Below are 17922 nucleotides of genomic sequence, written 5' to 3' on the forward strand. Positions count from 1 at the left end.
ATTTATCCCATTATTTGTCTGTCATACTATCTCTTCTATATGAAATTGTAATCTCCATCTAGGCTTTCAAATTTACTTCCTTAGATTTGCAAAAAATATTTATGGTTGTTTTAAATTTCTTTATAATTGTAGTTACTTTAACTCCATTTACATCTTACTTTTCTCACATTTTTTATTTGGTGCTAGAGATCCAATCAAGGCCTTGTGACATGCTAGGCAAGTACTCCACCCCTGAGCTACCTCACAGTAGCATTTGCATTTTAATATTAAATATTTGTGCTTATTAGTTTTTCTTCATAACTAAGTGGGCTACTGGTCTTCTCTGTTTTATTGGTTCTTTGAGTGCTAAGCTTTTAAATTTATTTACCAATTACATGACCTGTATTTTTGATTCAATAATTTCTGCCATTGTATTTTTTATTCTGTCTTCACATTTTTCTTGTATTTCATCATACTACTTATATTCCATAAATAACAATTCATATAAATAAAAAAATCATGCTTTTTATAAAGAAAGATTGCCTACGGAGGAAATATTAGTTGTTAATAAATTAATGTGAATTATTTTAATTCAAATACTTTTCTCACATGCAAAAAAGAACCATCTATTTCTGGGAGTGAATTTTGCTTAATCTTTCAAGGACTTGGCTCTTTAACTATTTCATCTTCCTGTTTGTAAGCTGAACTTGCATCAGCTAAAATTTGCTCATTGAGTGAATGGGAGTTTTGACAAGGCTGGAGAAGAAGAAAGTAATTTGGAAGGATGGCTCTTGTTGAGAGCATATAGATAGAAGAACTACGGAAGATGAGGAAAAGGCAGAATAAGAGCTAAGAAAATACCAAAGACAAATCCTGTGAATCCTTAGTGATTATTATATGATGAGAGACAGGAAAAAAATGGAAGTAGATAATTCTGTGAGCAGTCACAACACTTTTCCTGCCTTTACCTATCAGTTTTCATTCTATTAATAGTCTGTATCTGAAGACAGTAAAAACCACTCACCCTTTTGTAGGTGTTAATAATCATTGCCTTTCATTGGAATTAAATTTTAAAAGATATTTTGAAAATATTAAAATATTTTATGATTATTTTTCAACTTAATAGGTACCCCAGCGTAAGAAAGATTTTATGTAAATAAAATCTTTTTATTTTTTAAAAATCTTCTTAATTTTGCTGACCCATTGTTATTTATTAAAACCTAACATGTTCATAGTACTTGGGGCATTCTAAAACTATGGTGATGCTTTTATTTAAAGGACTTAAAATTAGATAATATTCACCTTGCACATTTTATGTTACGTATCTATTACATTAAATATGTACATTATTACCACAAATCCTTCATTATACAGTAAAATACACATAGATGATAAGTTAATGTTATTTATAAATTAAGCAAAGAATCCATATTAACAGATATTTATACTGGGTGGAGAGTATTGTATTTCTGTACAACATAAACTCCTCTTTCCTATAGTAATAGGTGGAGAAGTTTTCCCTAATCGTATGAATTGTCAGATGACTTCCCCTTTCTATTTTGCTTGCTTATTTGCCTTGTCTGATTTACTACAGTTTTGTTTTCACTTTTCTAGATTATCAGTACCACTTAATATACTAACTTGTTTCTTCACTGAAAAAAGTAAAGTGTGGCCCCATATTCAGTTCAACAAATAATTCTGTACCTACTATGTGGAAGGCAGTATACAGGGAGTCTCTTTATGACATTATGTTTGTGCATAATGGTACTTTAGTTCCAACTGATGTTAAAAATAATGGAAATACTCATCACCACTTTTCTCTCCATATTTCATAGCACTCATGCCTGAATTTCTGTTGTTCTTAGCAGAGTATTAACATATGTAAAACATTCTGCTCCTTAATAAAAGTAATTTTCATCAGCTCTGAAGAACATAATTCAAAGTGTGTTTTTCCTAGGTGATTCTTACATCATGACAATGCACTAGTTTGATGTCTGTGAAACTAGTTTGTTAAAAATAGTCTGTATTTGTAGTTCATCCTTAAGTCTTTTTTAAGTAAGATTTTATTTTTATACTATGCAAATAAGTTTGTTTTAGATGTGAATAGGTGAGATGAATATAAGCATTTATTAATGTCATAATGTAAACAGAAACATCTCTGGAAAGAAAACATATGTCAAAACATGGCCTTAGCTTGTGGCTTTAATCAATACATAACACTTTTATCATCTGATAAAAATTGAAGACCTCAAAGTTAATGTTTCTCCTCTTTCACTACCTCCCTAAGTTTTTCCCCTATGCAGACCTAACCTGCTGTTGATAGCTACAGTCAACCATTATGATGAGATTCTTTATTTATAAAATGCTTAAATGATCTTGTAACAACTGTAGAGACTGTAGTGTTCTTTTCTGAAACCATATTCATCTAATTTATTTAATTATTCTATTATGATTGTACATTACTTAAGAAATAGATGTTTACATGGGACTTTCATGAGTATAGTTGATGTGATGCTACATGCAGTTTAGAACTAAAAGTGATATGTGAATGTCATTCAGAGGTTTTTTACTATAATTATAATATTACCCCATAGTATACTGTGTTTCGTTTTCTTATGAGATTCTAATGATTAGAATCCCTTCATTTGAAAATATTTTCAGTAGCTAATTGTTATAAAGTGTGGAATTCTAGGTCCCCAGAATAGGATCGACACTTTTTTAGCAATACCTAAACATTAATGAAATGTTAAGTATTCTTGACTTAACATTATTCCAACAAAGTGTGTAGGCTGTGGAATCAGGTACAGGCACACCTGTTTTGAGTCCAGCTCTATAACTCAATAGCTACATAACCTCTGATAGGTTAGTTAACTACTCTTATTTTTTGTCTACTAAAGAAATATAGTAGTACTTGCTTATTAATAGTTGCTGCAGAAATTCAGTAAAATGACGATGATGATGATGATGATGATGATGATGATGATAGCTGCAGCAGCAGATCCACTTCCGTATCCTTACCATGTGCCAGACACTCATCTAAAGCAAATGTTTTGTAATCATTAGATTCTTACAGTCATCTTGTGCATTTGGTGCTGTTATATCTGACTTTAAATACCAGCAAATAGCACCAACAAGAACAACTTCCAAGAAGTCAATATGTTCCTTACTGGTGACAATAAGAATGCACTGAAAATATTACCATTTTCTTTTGAAATTTAAATTTATGTTGTGATTTGAGGGTTATGTTTAAAGGTTTAAAAACTGTTTGGCTTACCTAATTTTTTATCCTTGCTTTCTTGATATTTTGTTATTTTAATTAAAACTCAATCAGGATAATCATCTATTGTTAAGAATTATACCACTTTCAGAGTGAATAATGGATACCAAAATATACTTGGGTTGGGGGAGGAAGAAGTTCTAATGTTCTGTAGCACAGGTAGGGTTAATATAGCTTACAACAGTTAAATGCACATTTCAAAATAACTAGGAGAGAAGAGTTTGGAAGTTCCTAATGCATAGAAGTGATAGTATTTGAGGATATGAAACTTCTGTTTACCCTGATTTGATCATTACACATCATATACATGTACTCAATTATAACATTTTACTTTATACCAAAGTACAAATATTATGTCAATTAAAAAACAACCATATACAACTCTAGACAAAATACTTTATTATTATTATTCAAAGATTAAACAGTACTGAAATATGGAAGTAGATATGCAGAAAATTGGGTTACTGACACTCTCATTGGCTACTAGAATTTATCCAGGGCTTTCTTTACCCTCTGTGCTTTTGGTGGTGGTGCTTTTAAATAATTAGCTCTGAAGACCCTCAAGCAAAAGATTCATCAGGAAACTCTTACCGCCAGCCAGTTATGGACCAACCTTTGAGAATTGGTCCCCTTATACACATACACAATTCACTCTGTTCATAATTTGGATGAAGTACAAGAAATTCCATCTTCTCGCCTTGATACATATTTTGCCTTTGCTATGTTAAAGAACTTTTTTCTTTATTATATTGATAAAACAAATCTTTCCAGGTAGTATTTGTGTAAATATTTTAAAAGGCATTTTGAAGGGCAGTTTAGCATCATCATCATCACCACCACCACCACCACCATAAAATAAGTTTTACTGTTAAAGCAATAATTCCACTCCTACTGATCTATTAAAAGTCTTTTAAGGACTGAACAAAAATAGATTTGTAAGAAAAATTATTGTGACCTTGTTGCTAGTGTTACCACTGGAAACAAACTAAATTTTGTCAATGGACACTTGATTAAATTTTATCTGTACAATGGAATGCTATATAGCCATCTAAAGGAAAAATAAGAAAACTTCATAGGAATATTGCCAAGATATGTTATAAAGTGGCAAAAAACTAAGTGGCAAAACAGTGTTATTTGGTGCTATATATACATTTTATATGGGCAATGTAGGGCTTATATTAAATATAAATTTAATGAATATGAAGTGAGGTTTGTATTATAGTTAAATGAAATGAGATATGTGATAATGATTAGCATCATGCTTCCCTAATGATAGAAATAAATATATTTTGCCAAGTTGAAGAAGGAAAAATAGGGGTATTTTTACTTATTTTACATGTTTTATATTGTCTAGATTTTTTCCTACAAAAAAAAGTTTTATAATTAGAAAACCATTTGCTTTTGGTAAAACAGCTGGAAAAATGTATTCATGCCAAAGTATCAATTAACACCACAAAATGATATTTTTCTTTTGATTCAAGATACTGAAAAATTTCTAATAATGAACACAATGGTTAACTCAGGTAGTCTTTTGAACAAAGGGGATCTTCCTAATGTCCATAAAAGCGGTTTTGGAGATTTCGTTTATTTGTTCTCACCTTTACATATTCACCCATACTTTTAATTGTATCTCTTCATATTCTCAGTGTGTGTGTGTGTGTGTGTGCGTGCACTTATTTAGGGAAATATACATGTGTATTATTTAAGCATTCAGGTGGTTTTCTTTCAAGAATGGCTGGAAACTTTAAGGAGGCATGGCAAAGAATAACTGGAATTAATTATTGCTTAATTATGTAGACAAAGTGAAACTTTCCTTTCCCTTTTTTTCTTCACCCCAATCTTAGCAGATAGTTTAAAAAAGATATTCCAGTGACAATACCACATTAAGTACTAAATATTTATCTCTTTAGACTGATTTTTAGAAGGACACCAGAGGAAAACTTTGCTTATACTGGATTATTTGTTTTAGCAAAATTTATTCTCAACTATTTCTTATGGATTCTATGAAGTATAGCATAATTTCAGAGTAATTATATATTTTTATAATGCAGGTGTTAGATTTCATTTATGTTTCTTAAAATTGTGGAAATGGTGCCCATTTGAAAACTTGTGAATGTCAATTTTTTTATAATTACAGACGTAGAAACATTGGTTAAATTCGTTGATTGCATGGAAATTTGACTAAATTGATTCTTTCTAAAATCAGTGTGAGATTAATATGAAATACATGGGCTAATTCACAACTAGACAATACTTTTCTTGTGGTAAATTTGAAGCTGTGCTGCAATTTTATTTAGGAAGATGGCTTTTTTTCTTTAGTTGTAATGCTTTAATGATTTGAATCCCTAATTGTACATAAGCAGTATTGTGTGCAATAAGCTCATTATGGTTTGAGAGAATATTTGTTTAATATAGTTTAAAAGTATAAGATATAGAATCAAGACTTATGGGCTTCAAATTCTGGCTTTGTGACTTCCTAGCTTTCTGATCTTGAACAAGTTATCCTCTTTTTTCTTGGTTTTGGCATCCATAAAATAGATATAAGTAGTAGGTGGCAGAACTCTGTTTCATATGGTTATTACAAAGTTGTAAGAATTAAATGAATTAAGATGTATAAAGAATTTGTGTGTATAGTTGGTGTTCAGTAAGTATAGCTGCTGCTATTTATCATTTTGGTTATCTAGTATAGAGTAAATGCTATAGGTGTGTGTGTGTTGTAAAATTAGTTGTTTGTGCATTGTGGTCTAAAAGAAAGTATTATTGAGTTACAGACAGCCTAAAATATCATTTATAATTTCTACTTTTCTGAGGTGTGAAAATGATTTTTATAACACTAGTAAGTTTTGATTATTCATTTCTTGTTTGTATTACAGTTACAAATTATAATACTGTGGTAGAAACAAATTCAGATTCAGATGATGAGGACAAACTCCATATTGTGGAAGAAGAAAGTGTTACAGATGCAGCCGATTGTGAAGGAGGTGTGCCAGAAGATGACCTGCCAACAGACCAGACAGTATTACCAGGGAGCAGTGAAAGAGAAGGGAGTGCTAAGAGCTGCTGGGAAGATGATGGTGAGCCAGACTTTCTACAGTATTCTATTAGCCTGTATTCTACTTTATTTTTAAAAGTATATATTAACCAAAAGATAAATTGGATAAAAAGGTTCAGATGAACAGAAAACTTTCTTGTATATCAAACAATATTGGGTGTTTTGCTTATTTAAAAGATTATAAAACAGAATAATAAAGTTGTTTTGACCATATTTACAATGACACAATATATTGAATTTAGTAAATTTTTCTAACTATAATCAAGCTTGTTGATATAATTGAACCTACCTTTAATTTCACATTGTGACCTCCCCCCATGAAGAATATACATAGAAACATTAGTTTATTTGGTATAGTAAAAATTATATAAAATATACCAAAAAAATCCCAAACAGATAAATCATGGAAGTATTTTTAGCATTTGTAAGCCTTTCTACATACACACATATTAGAATCCTATAAGCAATTTGGGTCTTTTACTTGGTTTAATTTTTTCACTAAAGGAAAATTTTTACTTAGGTAAAGCATGGTTTAGTGAAAGGAGAAATGAAAGTAAGGAGACCCTCTACTTATTGCCTTTTTAAACATTGAATGTTTAATCTTCTTCTTCATCTATCAAAAGGAGAAATTGGACTTTAGTCTTTTATTCTAGCTCTAATAGTCCTCATTTCTACTTTTCCTGATAAACTAGTTCAGTTATTTAGCCTGATTGCCAAGATTTAAGCATTAGTGTTATTTTTTAAAGGAGGTAGAAATGGTAGGTATTGTGAATTAGAGATATTGAGAATCAGAAAAAAGGGCATCATTAAAGTAAATTATAAGAGGTCAAATCTACGGTCAGTGAAAGAAGAAGCTGCCTAGTAAGAGTCAAGTTTAAGGAGGTCATCTAGATAGGATATCAAAAGTAAGCTAAAAAAAAATCTAGGGAAAGAGGTCAATATGCAGGTCAGAGAATCTGGATAATGAAATAAAGAAGCTCAGAAAAAAGCCCAAATAGGAGGCACAGGGTAGCAGAAATTAAGATTTCTACAGTATGGCAAATCTTACAGCATCAAGGAGAAACATCTGAATCAGAAAGGGTAGAAGTCCTAGAGAAAATACTAATGCATCTTAAAACCAGGAGCTGGCCTGCAATGGAGATGGACACTTTTAAATTCTGTTCCCTAAAAATACACTTGCCTAAGAAAAATGCTCAACTTAAATTTTGAAAACATTTTATAATAATTTTAATTTGGGGGTTACTAGGAGCACTTGGCCACTGATCCACCTATTTTGTATTTTATTTATTTAGAGACAGGGTCTCACTGAGTTGCTTAGCCCCTTGCTTTTGCTGAGGCTGGCTTTGAAGTCTTCATCCTCCTGCCTCAGCCTCCCAAGCCACTGGCATTACAGGAGTGTGCCACCTCACCGAGCCTGAGGAATTTTTGAGTAAAACAGTGCTGGTCTTGATTTCTAAAGACCTAAAAGAGGTTAATTAGACAAAAGGAGAAAGAACACAAGGTGCTTCAAGCAGAAGAAGCAACAAGCATGAAGTCGCAGGGCTTCAGCAAGGAGTATTCACGGAAAATGAAATCAGAAAAGTAAACAAGGGAAGGAATATAAAGTGCTTGTGTACTAAATCAAGGAATTTGAACTTTATCATGAAAACTATAAGAAGAACAACACTGATATGAAATTTAGAAGTAAGTCTAGAGCAATATGGGATTAAAAAAAAACCTTCAGGGGGTAGTGAGCCTAAGGCCAGAGCGCACCTTCAATAAAGATGCATTAGTATTTCAGGAAGAGGTAGTAGTTCCTGAACCAAAGCCAGGACCTCTGAAATGGAAATAGAAGGGAGGTATTTTTAAAAATGTAGGAGGTAGAATTGGTTGATTCTATATAGAAAGTATTATAGGGAAAAGATTGATTTAAGTCCTAGGTTTCTGGAAAGCAGAAACCAGAGAAATCAACTTGCTTACTTACTCTGATGGCCAGATAATGGTAGAGCAATTAATTAAACTTTAATATTAAATTCAAAACATTTTGAGCAGATGTTCCTTATATTTCCTATCTGTGGGTCCAAATCTGTGTACTTGATCCAAAGTCTTAATATGGAAGCTAGAAGAAAATTATCTGTCTGGAAAGAAGGAAATACAGAGAATGACATAGATTAAGGGATAAAGAAAGATGAACAAAAATCAGTGAAGAGGTTCTATTTCTTAAAATATGTTGGGATAGATTTTTTGGAGTAACTCTCCCACTGAAAACAACTAATGATGCTTTATTTTAAAGAATAAAAAATAAATAAATCCTAATGGTTTAAAGAGCTAAGTAGCTAATAGGACATTAATATATAAAAAACTTAAGGGAAGATAGGAACCTACAGATGTAAGTAGAGCAGATCATAGAAGACTTTTTTTTGTTTTTATCCTTGAGCAGATTGCTAAACTAGGATTATATAAGATATAGTTTTTTAATTCTCTCTGAGGGGGGTAAAAAAACTGAGACCACTAATACCAGCTCTTCCCCTAGTATGCATGTTAGTTAATTTCCCATTTTTGTGACAAAATATCTGAGGCAAATCAATTTAAAGAATAAAAAGATTTATTTCAGCTTACAGTTTCTAAGATTTACTTTCTGGTTCCTTGGCTCCTTTGTTTCTGGGCCTGTGGCAAGGCAAAACATAACGGTGTGTGATGGAGCCAAGGTACTCACCTCCTGGCAGTCAGGAAGCAGAGAGGGGAGGGGCCAGGATACCCTCTTCAAGGACATATCCCCAGTGATCTACTTCCTCCAACTAGGCCCCACCTCCTAAAGCTTTCACTACCTCTTAATATTGCTACCAGTTGGCCACATGAACTTTTGGGGGACATTTCAGATCTAAACTAAAGCAGGATGGATTATATCTTGAATATAAGAATGAACTAAAAGCAAACCATCTGCCATCCCTTCCATCTTCAAAAGTCAGCCAAATTGCCTTAGCTGGGTATTGGGAAGATAAAGATTGTCTCTGAGAAGTAGGAACCACAAGTTGTCTTGTATTGTTGAATGCCCAGTTCACATTGCTAAAAAACCTAATAAATCTCAAGCCATATTTGAAATTAAAGTGCAACTGTTGCAAATACTCATAGGCACTAAGCAGAAGGGAACATAAGTCTTTTGGAGAAATATATCTTTACCCTAGCACTACAGAAGTCTCAAATAATTTGGCAAGCAGATGGCAACATGAGTGAAAGATAATAAACAGGAGGAACTTATCTATAAAAATTTTAATTACTAGAGTTGTTATGATTCAGATTATAAAATGAATGTTCTATCATGTTTAAAGAAAAAGACAACCTTGAAATTAGCTGCTGTAATACCATTTTATAATAAAACTAGATGAGAATAATCTAATGGAATTTATAAAACTGAAAACAGAGTAATAAGAATTCAAAATTCAGAGGATGAATTTATCAGCAAGATAAATAGTTAAAGAAGTTAGAAATTGGAAAGTAGGAAAAAATTCACAAAGTGAAACATAGATAGTCATAGAAAAATATGAAAACAGGTTAAGAGACATGAAAGTCCAATATATATCTTAATTCCAGGTGAATAGAGAATAGGGTAGCAATAACATCTGAAGAAATAGTGGTTAAGTTTTTTTCAGAATTGTTGAAGTACACCAGACTAAAGAGCCCCAAAATATCAAGGGGTAAATAGGAAAGTGGTATGAACAAGATGGCAGAATAGAAGGTTCTATTCCTCATTCCTCCACAGAACATCAATTTTGGCAACTACTTACAAGAATACCTCTTCACAGTGAAGCTTTAGATTTTGTTAAAAAAATCCAGCACCTTGGAGCAGCAAAAAATATATCAGGAATAGATACCTTGAAGAGATTAAGAAGAGCAGTTTCACATTTACCTACATCACACCTCCCCAGAAGTGGCACAGCTCAGTTACAAAGAGGGGCCCATTGGCCAGAGATTTCTCCCTCAGGGAAAAAAGAGATCAAAGTGAGTACTTGGCTAACCCAGGGCACTGAGAGGATCAGCATGACGAAGTTTGGTATAGCTAGAAACAGGGAGAAGGGGAAAGAGTACATACCTACCAGCATGTGTTGCTCAGCCAGCTCAGATCTTGCTAACCTGTTAATGGACTCCACCAAGGGACCCACTTATGGACTTCACAGAAAAATTCACCTCTGAACATCCCCAACCAGCTATGTTTGCCCCAGCACCCTGCATGCATTTCATGGGCTACACCACATGTATTTCTATATTTGACCAGCTCTGAGCTCCCACAAACAAACAGGGATCTAAAAAAGCAGGAATAGGTCTTAGCAGCCAGCTCAGTTCTGCTGATTTTTGGAGAAGGCCCACAACCCTGACTCCTTTAGGGCATTGCCTTATGGAAAATCAATGGCACACTTTTCAGCATCAGATCTGGCTTTGCAGGATCAAAAAAAAAAAAAAAAAAAGACAATCTTAAGAGGGAATAGAGTACAACTTGTGTAACCATAGAAAAGGTCTGAGAGATCCCCAACAATTTCTAGCCAGATTCCTTGGTTAAGGTCTTTATTATGGTCTGAATGTTTAGGTCCCCTCTAAAAAATTATGTCAAAACTTAATCCTCAATGTAACAGTATTAAGAGGGGGCTCTCTAGAATATGATTAATCATGAGGGCAGAGCCTTCATGAATGGGACTACAGCTCTTCCATAGGGAATCAAAGAAAGTAACACTTTTTTGTCTTTCCATCCCTTTTATTATATGAGGGTATAACATTTATCCCCTCTGGAGGATGTAGCAAAAAGGTGTCACCTTGTAAGCAGAAACTGTGTCCTCACAAGACACCAGACTTGCTGGCACAAGTTCACAGAAGACTTTCCAAGCTCTAAAACTGAGAAATAAATTTCTTCCCTTTAAAAATATCCAGTATCACTTGAGAACGTTATATTAAATGAAATAAGCAAACTCAGAAAGTCAGGGTTGTATGTTTTCTCTTATATGTGGAAGTTAGAGAGGAAAAAGGAAAAGAAAGGGAGGGGTGGGTATTATTAAAACAAAGAGAGATCAGGAAACCAAGTAGAAGAAAAGGATCAGGTGGGAAGGGGAATGAAACTAACCAAATTATACTGTTACATTTCGTACATTTATGAATACGTAACAATGAATCCCACCATTGTGTATAACTATAATGCACCAATAAAAAATGTAGAGAAAAGATAAAAAAGTTATCCACTCTCAGATATGTTGTTATATCAGCAAGAACAAATTAGGACAAACTTTGTCTCTAAAACTCATTAAAAACTGAAGAAAGTGATTTTTTTCTTTAAATACCAAGACAGAAATGGAAACAACCTAGAAATATCAAGACCCAAAGAAAAATGACATCATCAAAGGAACAAAAAGAAGCCTCACTTACTAACCCCAAAGAAATGACAACCTATAAATTACCTGACAAAGGATTCAAAATGATCATCTTATAGAAGTCAGTGAGCTCCATGACTAAATAAAATCAGGAAACAGTACATGAACAAAACTAGAAGTTCCACACACACAAAAAAAACAGAAACCATTTAAAAAATCTGGAGCTAAAGAATTTATAGTTTATGAAGTGCAAAATTCAACAGAGGACTTCCATAGTAACCTTAATTAAGCAAAAAGGAAGAATTAGTAAACTTGAAGATGTACCATTTGACATTTTTCATTCAAAGGAGGAAAAAAAAGTTAAGAAAGCCTACAAGACTTCTGGGACACCATTAGGTGAACCATATGCCTGTTACAGGAATTCTAGAGGGATCAGAGAAAAAGGGTAGAAGACTTATCTAAAAAATAATGACAGAAATCTTCCCAAATTTGGAAAGGGAAATGAATATTGAGATCCAAAATGACAATGTTCAGAAGGATTGGTCAGGTATTGTGTAGAACAGTCCTCATTTTGTATTTGTCTGATTATTTTCTCATGATTAGTCTGAGGTTAAAGAACACAGTATTGATGTATTCTTATCACTTTGTGTCAGGAGTATTCAGATAACAACATTGACATTACTGTGATTTTTAATCTAATATAAGAAGAACTTTTAGGAGGCTCATCAGCAAAGTGAATAATGAAGAGATTGTAGTAGAAATGAGGCTAGAGAGGTAATGAAATGCCAGGATATCTAAAGGTCTTATAAGCTGTTCAAAACCCTTCTACGTCAGAAGAATTTGAATAAAATGATATGATGTGATTTTCATTTTAGAAGTATAATTGACTGCTCTGTTGAGAACAAACTAGAAGGAAGGGTAGAAGCAGGAAGACTATCAAGACTTTTGTTAATCTAGGGTGGTAGCTTGGACCAGGATAGAGGCAGTAAAGACAGTAAGAAGATGTTAACTTCTGGTTGTGTTTTTAAAATAGAGTTAATGGGATTTTTGGTGCAACATATCTAGATTGAGAGAAAAACAAAAGCTTAAGATGATTCCATGACAATTGAGTTTGGAGGGGGTCTAATAATGAGACACGTATTAATTTTAGTATCATTCCCACTTGTATCTGTTTTCCTATTTTGATTATGTCATTTAGCATGCCTGTTTCCATCTTGTCATCAAGAAATTTTATGAGTAGAACCTGTCACATGGAAAAATGAGGATTCATACCCCATTTGAATCAAATGAATGATATGTCAAGAACATTGTATTGTCTGAGCAACTAATAAAAAATTGAAAAAAAAGAAATTTTATGAGTAGAACCAAGGACAGAACTAAAGGCAGCATAAACTTTCTTCCATACACTAATTTTTAAATAAATTTATTAAAATATTCTGTGATCTGTGTCTTCAAAAATAAATATGGGAGATCTTGTCAGATACCCAGATATACTAGAGCTGCCAATTTTTTCCAGCCATTACTTTTATGGTGTCTAAAATGGATGAGAGACCAGTTTATGACTTTTTTTTTCTTTTAATAAACCTATTCTAGATGCTGGTGATCAACTCTTGTTTGGGATTGGTCTTGTTTTGATGCATAGATATACACAAACAATACCTTTATAATCTATTCTAGAAAACATTCTCAGCATGGAAGTTAACATTTCTGATCTATAGTTTACAAAAGGATGTCCGAGGTAGAATATGCAAATTGAATGACATTTGCTCATCTCTCCTAGTTTCCACTATTTCTCAAAGATCATAACCAAATTAGTATTTATTTTCAAAGACTTCTATTTTCTCAAATATATCAGACAGGAGATCAAGTGTTTTTGCACAGTGGCTTATGATCCTGGGTTTTGGTTCTATCTTTTGCTCTTTGAACTTAATACTTTTTGGAAGAGATCAAAACTAATTCTTGTAGTTCCTAGTTGCCTTTGTATTTGAGTCCAAATTCTATTCTTGCATGACAAATAATGCCATTAGTAATGTCTTTCTAAGTTTGGTTTTGCATTACTCTCCTTGTTCATACCCTTTTACTCTTCTAAACCTTTGCATATTCTATTCCCTCAGCCTCACTTACCCTTCTCTTCCTTTTCTGTTATCTCCTCTATAAGCTAGACATAGTGAATACTTCAAACCAATAAATGTACATAACTTTTTCCATGATTAGTTGATTATGACTCATTCTCTTCTATTAAATAAATTATGGTTAGGGATTTTATCTTATTGATACCACCCCTAATGCTTGATATACATTAGATGCTGAAAAAAATCTCCTACAAATGAGTTCATAAAGACATTTTCTTTTTACTGAGAAGAATCTTTCTAATTTGATACCATCCCACTTATTGATTCTTGATTTTACATCTTGCGCTTTACTTAATCCAACATGATGACCATTTGGACCTACTTTTTCTTCTGTTAGGTACAGAGTCTCTGATCTAATTTCTAGGTCCTTGATCTGCCTTGAGTTGAGTTTTGTGAAGGGTGAGAGATAGGGTTTTAATTTCATTTTGCTACATATGGATTTCCAGTTTCCCCAGCACCATTTGTTGAAGAGGGTTTCTTTTCTCTAATGTATTTTTTGACACCTTTGTCTAGTGCGAGATAACTGGATTTATGTGGGTTTGTCTCTGTGTCTTCTATTTTGTACTATTGGTCTACATGTTTATTTTGACACCAATACCATGCCATTTTTGTTACTATGGCTCTGTGGTATAGTTTGAGATCTGGTATTATGATGCCTCCTGCTTCACTTTTCTTGCTATAGATTGCTTTAGCTATTCTAGGCCTCTTATTTTTCCAATGAATTTCATGATTTTTTTTCTATTTCTATGAAGAATGTTATTGGGATTTTAATAGGAATCGTATTAAATCTGTACAACAGTTTTGGTAGTATGGCCAGAAATGGCCAATCTAAAAGCATGGGAGATCTTTCCATCTTCAAAGGTCTTCTTCAATTTCTTTCTTTAATGTCTTGTAGTTTTCATTGTAGAGGTCTTTCACCTATTTTGTTAGATTGATTCCCAAGTATTTTATCTTTTTTGAGGATGTTTTGAATGGGAGTAGTTTTCCTAATTTCTCTTTCAGTGGATTATCACTTACGTATAGAAATGTGTTTGATTTATGGGCGTTAGTTTTATATCCTGCTACTTTTCTGAATTCATTTATCAGTTCTAGAAGTTTTCTAGTGGATTTTTTTAGATCTTCTAAATGTAGAATCATGTCATTGGCAAATAGGGATAGTATGAGTTCTTCTTTTCCTATGCATAGCCCTTTAATTTCTTTTGTCTGTCTGACTGGTCTGGCTAGAGTTTCAAGGACTGTGTTGAATAGAAGTAGTGAAAGTTCATTGCTTTTCTTTGCATTTTGAGAGCTTTAGTTCACTTTTATTTTTTATCTACCTGACACTGGTCATTATATTGTCTAAATTTCTATATTCATCTTTGGTTATATGACATTCTTTTTGTCCTTTGTAAATATATTTTAAAGTATGTGCTACCTAAAAGCTTCCTCTGTACAACACTTTTCTTTCTTTTTTAGATTATATATCTCTTATAGATCAGACAGGGTGCTAGAGAAGGCAACAACCCGAAAACCTCAGCAGGTGTACACATATGCAGAAACAAGCCCCAAGGAAAACCTACTTTTCTCTAGCCAAAAGACCAGGAAGGAGGCAGCCTTCTAAGACAAAAAAGTTTAGACAATAAATGCTCTACTAGAGCTAAATACCACAGAAAAACCCTGCAACTTTTCTTCTCCTCCCCACCAGTAAAGGCTGAGTAGGAAGCCTTATACTTCCATCTTCACTGAAATGAGGATCACCACACACACACACACACACACACACACACACACACACACACACTGGTATGGACAAGACCATTTAAAGAGCTGGAACTTTCATCTCCACCAAATGGTAACAACCACATCCCTTTTTCCTTCAGTGTCAATGGAGACACATAAGAAGCTTAGACTTCCATTTCACTTTTTCCTTGTGGTAATAGTGGTAATAAGAAATCCCCTCTCTTCCCTGCTGAGCAGGTGTTAGAGCATACTGGTGGAGAGTTAAGGCATTCAGAACTACACAGAGAAAATGGAGTAGCCTTTCATCCATGGTGTCAATGAAAGCCACTTAGGAAGCAGTAATGAGGGCCTTGCAGCTGGGCTAAAAGTCTAGTGAGAAGCCTGAACTCTAACCTCTGCCTTGGAGTAATGAGCAGCTTCTTCCCAGGCAGGGGACCAGAAGCTAATAGAGGATCCTAGACTTCTACTACCACTTGGTACTAGTGGAAACACACCTTAATTTTCCACTGGAATGGTGTCATGGGAGAAATCCTGACCAGAAGACTGTCTTCTGGACTGCCTCCATCTGTTTTAATAATAATTAAAATGTCCCATGTTTGACTCGAAATTACTTTTCATTCCACAAACTAGGAAATTCCAACTTGAATTTAAAAAGACAGTGAACCAGCACCACAGTGACACTGATGTTAGAATTACCTGACAAGGATTTTAAAGCAACTATGGTAAAAATATTTCAACAAGCACTTCTGAACATGGCTTGAAACTGAAACAGACAGGTTTAGCAAAGAAATAGAAAATATAAAGAAGCACCAAATGGAAATTTTATAACTAAAAAAATATAGTAACTAAATAAAAGAAAAACTTTAGTCTGTAGACTCAGTAGCAGAATGAAAGAATCAATGAAGTTGGAGTTAGAATGATAGAATTTACCTAATCTGAACAACATAGAGAAAACACACTGGGGAAAAATGGACAGAATCTAAAATCTGTTCAGATCTAAAATTAATGACATTAGAATTCCAGAAAGAGAGGAGAAAATGTTACTGAAAAAAAAGTATTCAAAGAAATAGCTAATTATTTCTAAAATTTAATAAAAATCATAAATGTATTCCCCAAACAGCATTAAAGAATCCATGTGAAAACTGAATTTTATAGTCAAGCTTCTGAAAAGAGAATACTTAAAGAAATGAAAGTAGAGAATGATAAAAGATACTTTTACCTGTAGGCAGATAAAAATTGAATGACATTGATTTTTTTATAAAAAAAAACTATGGAGACCAGCAGCATATATGGCACACTTCTGAAATATTGAAAGAAAAGAATTGTTCATCTAGAATTCTATATCCAGAGAAAATATTCCAAAAGAATTAAGAAATCTGGACATTTTTAGATTAAGAAATACTAACAGGGTTTGTCAACAGCAAATCTACCCTAAATGTAGCTTTAAAAAAGACTTTAAAACAGAAATAAAATGATAGAAGAAGGAATATTAGTATAATGGGAAGGAAGAAATAATGAGAATAAAAATGTGTATACCTTCATAAATACAGTGGGTATATACAATAAGATCTCCTCAGGATTGACAATTATGTGATGATTGAAACAAAGATGCTACAAATATGGGTAGATAAAATTAATGAAACCAGTATAGTGAGTATTAACAATTTCTAATTTTTTATTGTGTATAAGATACCTAAAAAGTCATATTTGACCAAATCCTATAGTAAATTTGATACCCAAGTCAAAAGATATTTTGAATTGCATATTAATTACTGCCTTGACACACATACACACACACATATTTAACTTTTATAAATAAACTATACTTACATATAGTTTCTAAACCTATGTAAAGTAACAAGGCTAGGCTTTACCTTACTTTTAATTAATTAAAAAAATAGTAAAAGTTTGTATATATCACACCATGCTTAAAACTATCTTGTCCAGCCAAATGAACAAACCATTATACATAAATTGTAGTTCCTTTGATAAACAATTTTGATTAAAGTAAAATATCAGTGCATTACCCTTGTTAAAAAGTACCCTCTCCCATTATGAGAGTTCAAATATTATTGTGAAAAAGTTCACAGCAAATTTTTGTAGCACCACTCATTGATCTAAGACAACCAAAACTTCTTGCCAGAGCACCAATTCAGAGTCTTCAGCAAATTAATTTTAATTCACAAATAAGATTATTCACTCTTATTAATTTACTTTAATTCCTCTTATAAGTTGTCATTAAGTTGCTCTTGATCATGTATTCACCTTAGTTAGATAATGGGACTTCAGATTTCATAAGAAAACTTGTATCTTTAAATTGATTTTGTCTCTTCAAGATGATTCTTTCAGCTGACTTTGAAAGTTTGTTCAGTTTGGATATGCTTGGTCAAACTAACATGATCCTGAAGCAGAAACAGAGAACTTGGGTTA

General features: G+C 32.9%; 1 protein-coding gene across 3 annotated transcripts in view; it reads left to right on the top strand.

The window, feature by feature from the left end:
* The window catches only part of Zeb1 (zinc finger E-box binding homeobox 1), a 157763-nt gene that overhangs the window by 95831 nt on the left and 44010 nt on the right, over window positions 1-17922 (top strand). For all 3 annotated transcript variants that reach the window (XM_026402310.2, XM_026402313.2, XM_026402311.2), the window contains exon 2: window positions 6130-6330. In XM_026402310.2, the coding sequence (XP_026258095.1) occupies window positions 6130-6330 (201 nt within the window). The remainder of the gene's footprint in view (window positions 1-6129; window positions 6331-17922) is intronic.

Source organism: Urocitellus parryii, chromosome 9 (genome assembly GCF_045843805.1).
Source record: "Urocitellus parryii isolate mUroPar1 chromosome 9, mUroPar1.hap1, whole genome shotgun sequence".
Lineage (NCBI taxonomy): Eukaryota > Metazoa > Chordata > Mammalia > Rodentia > Sciuridae > Urocitellus > Urocitellus parryii.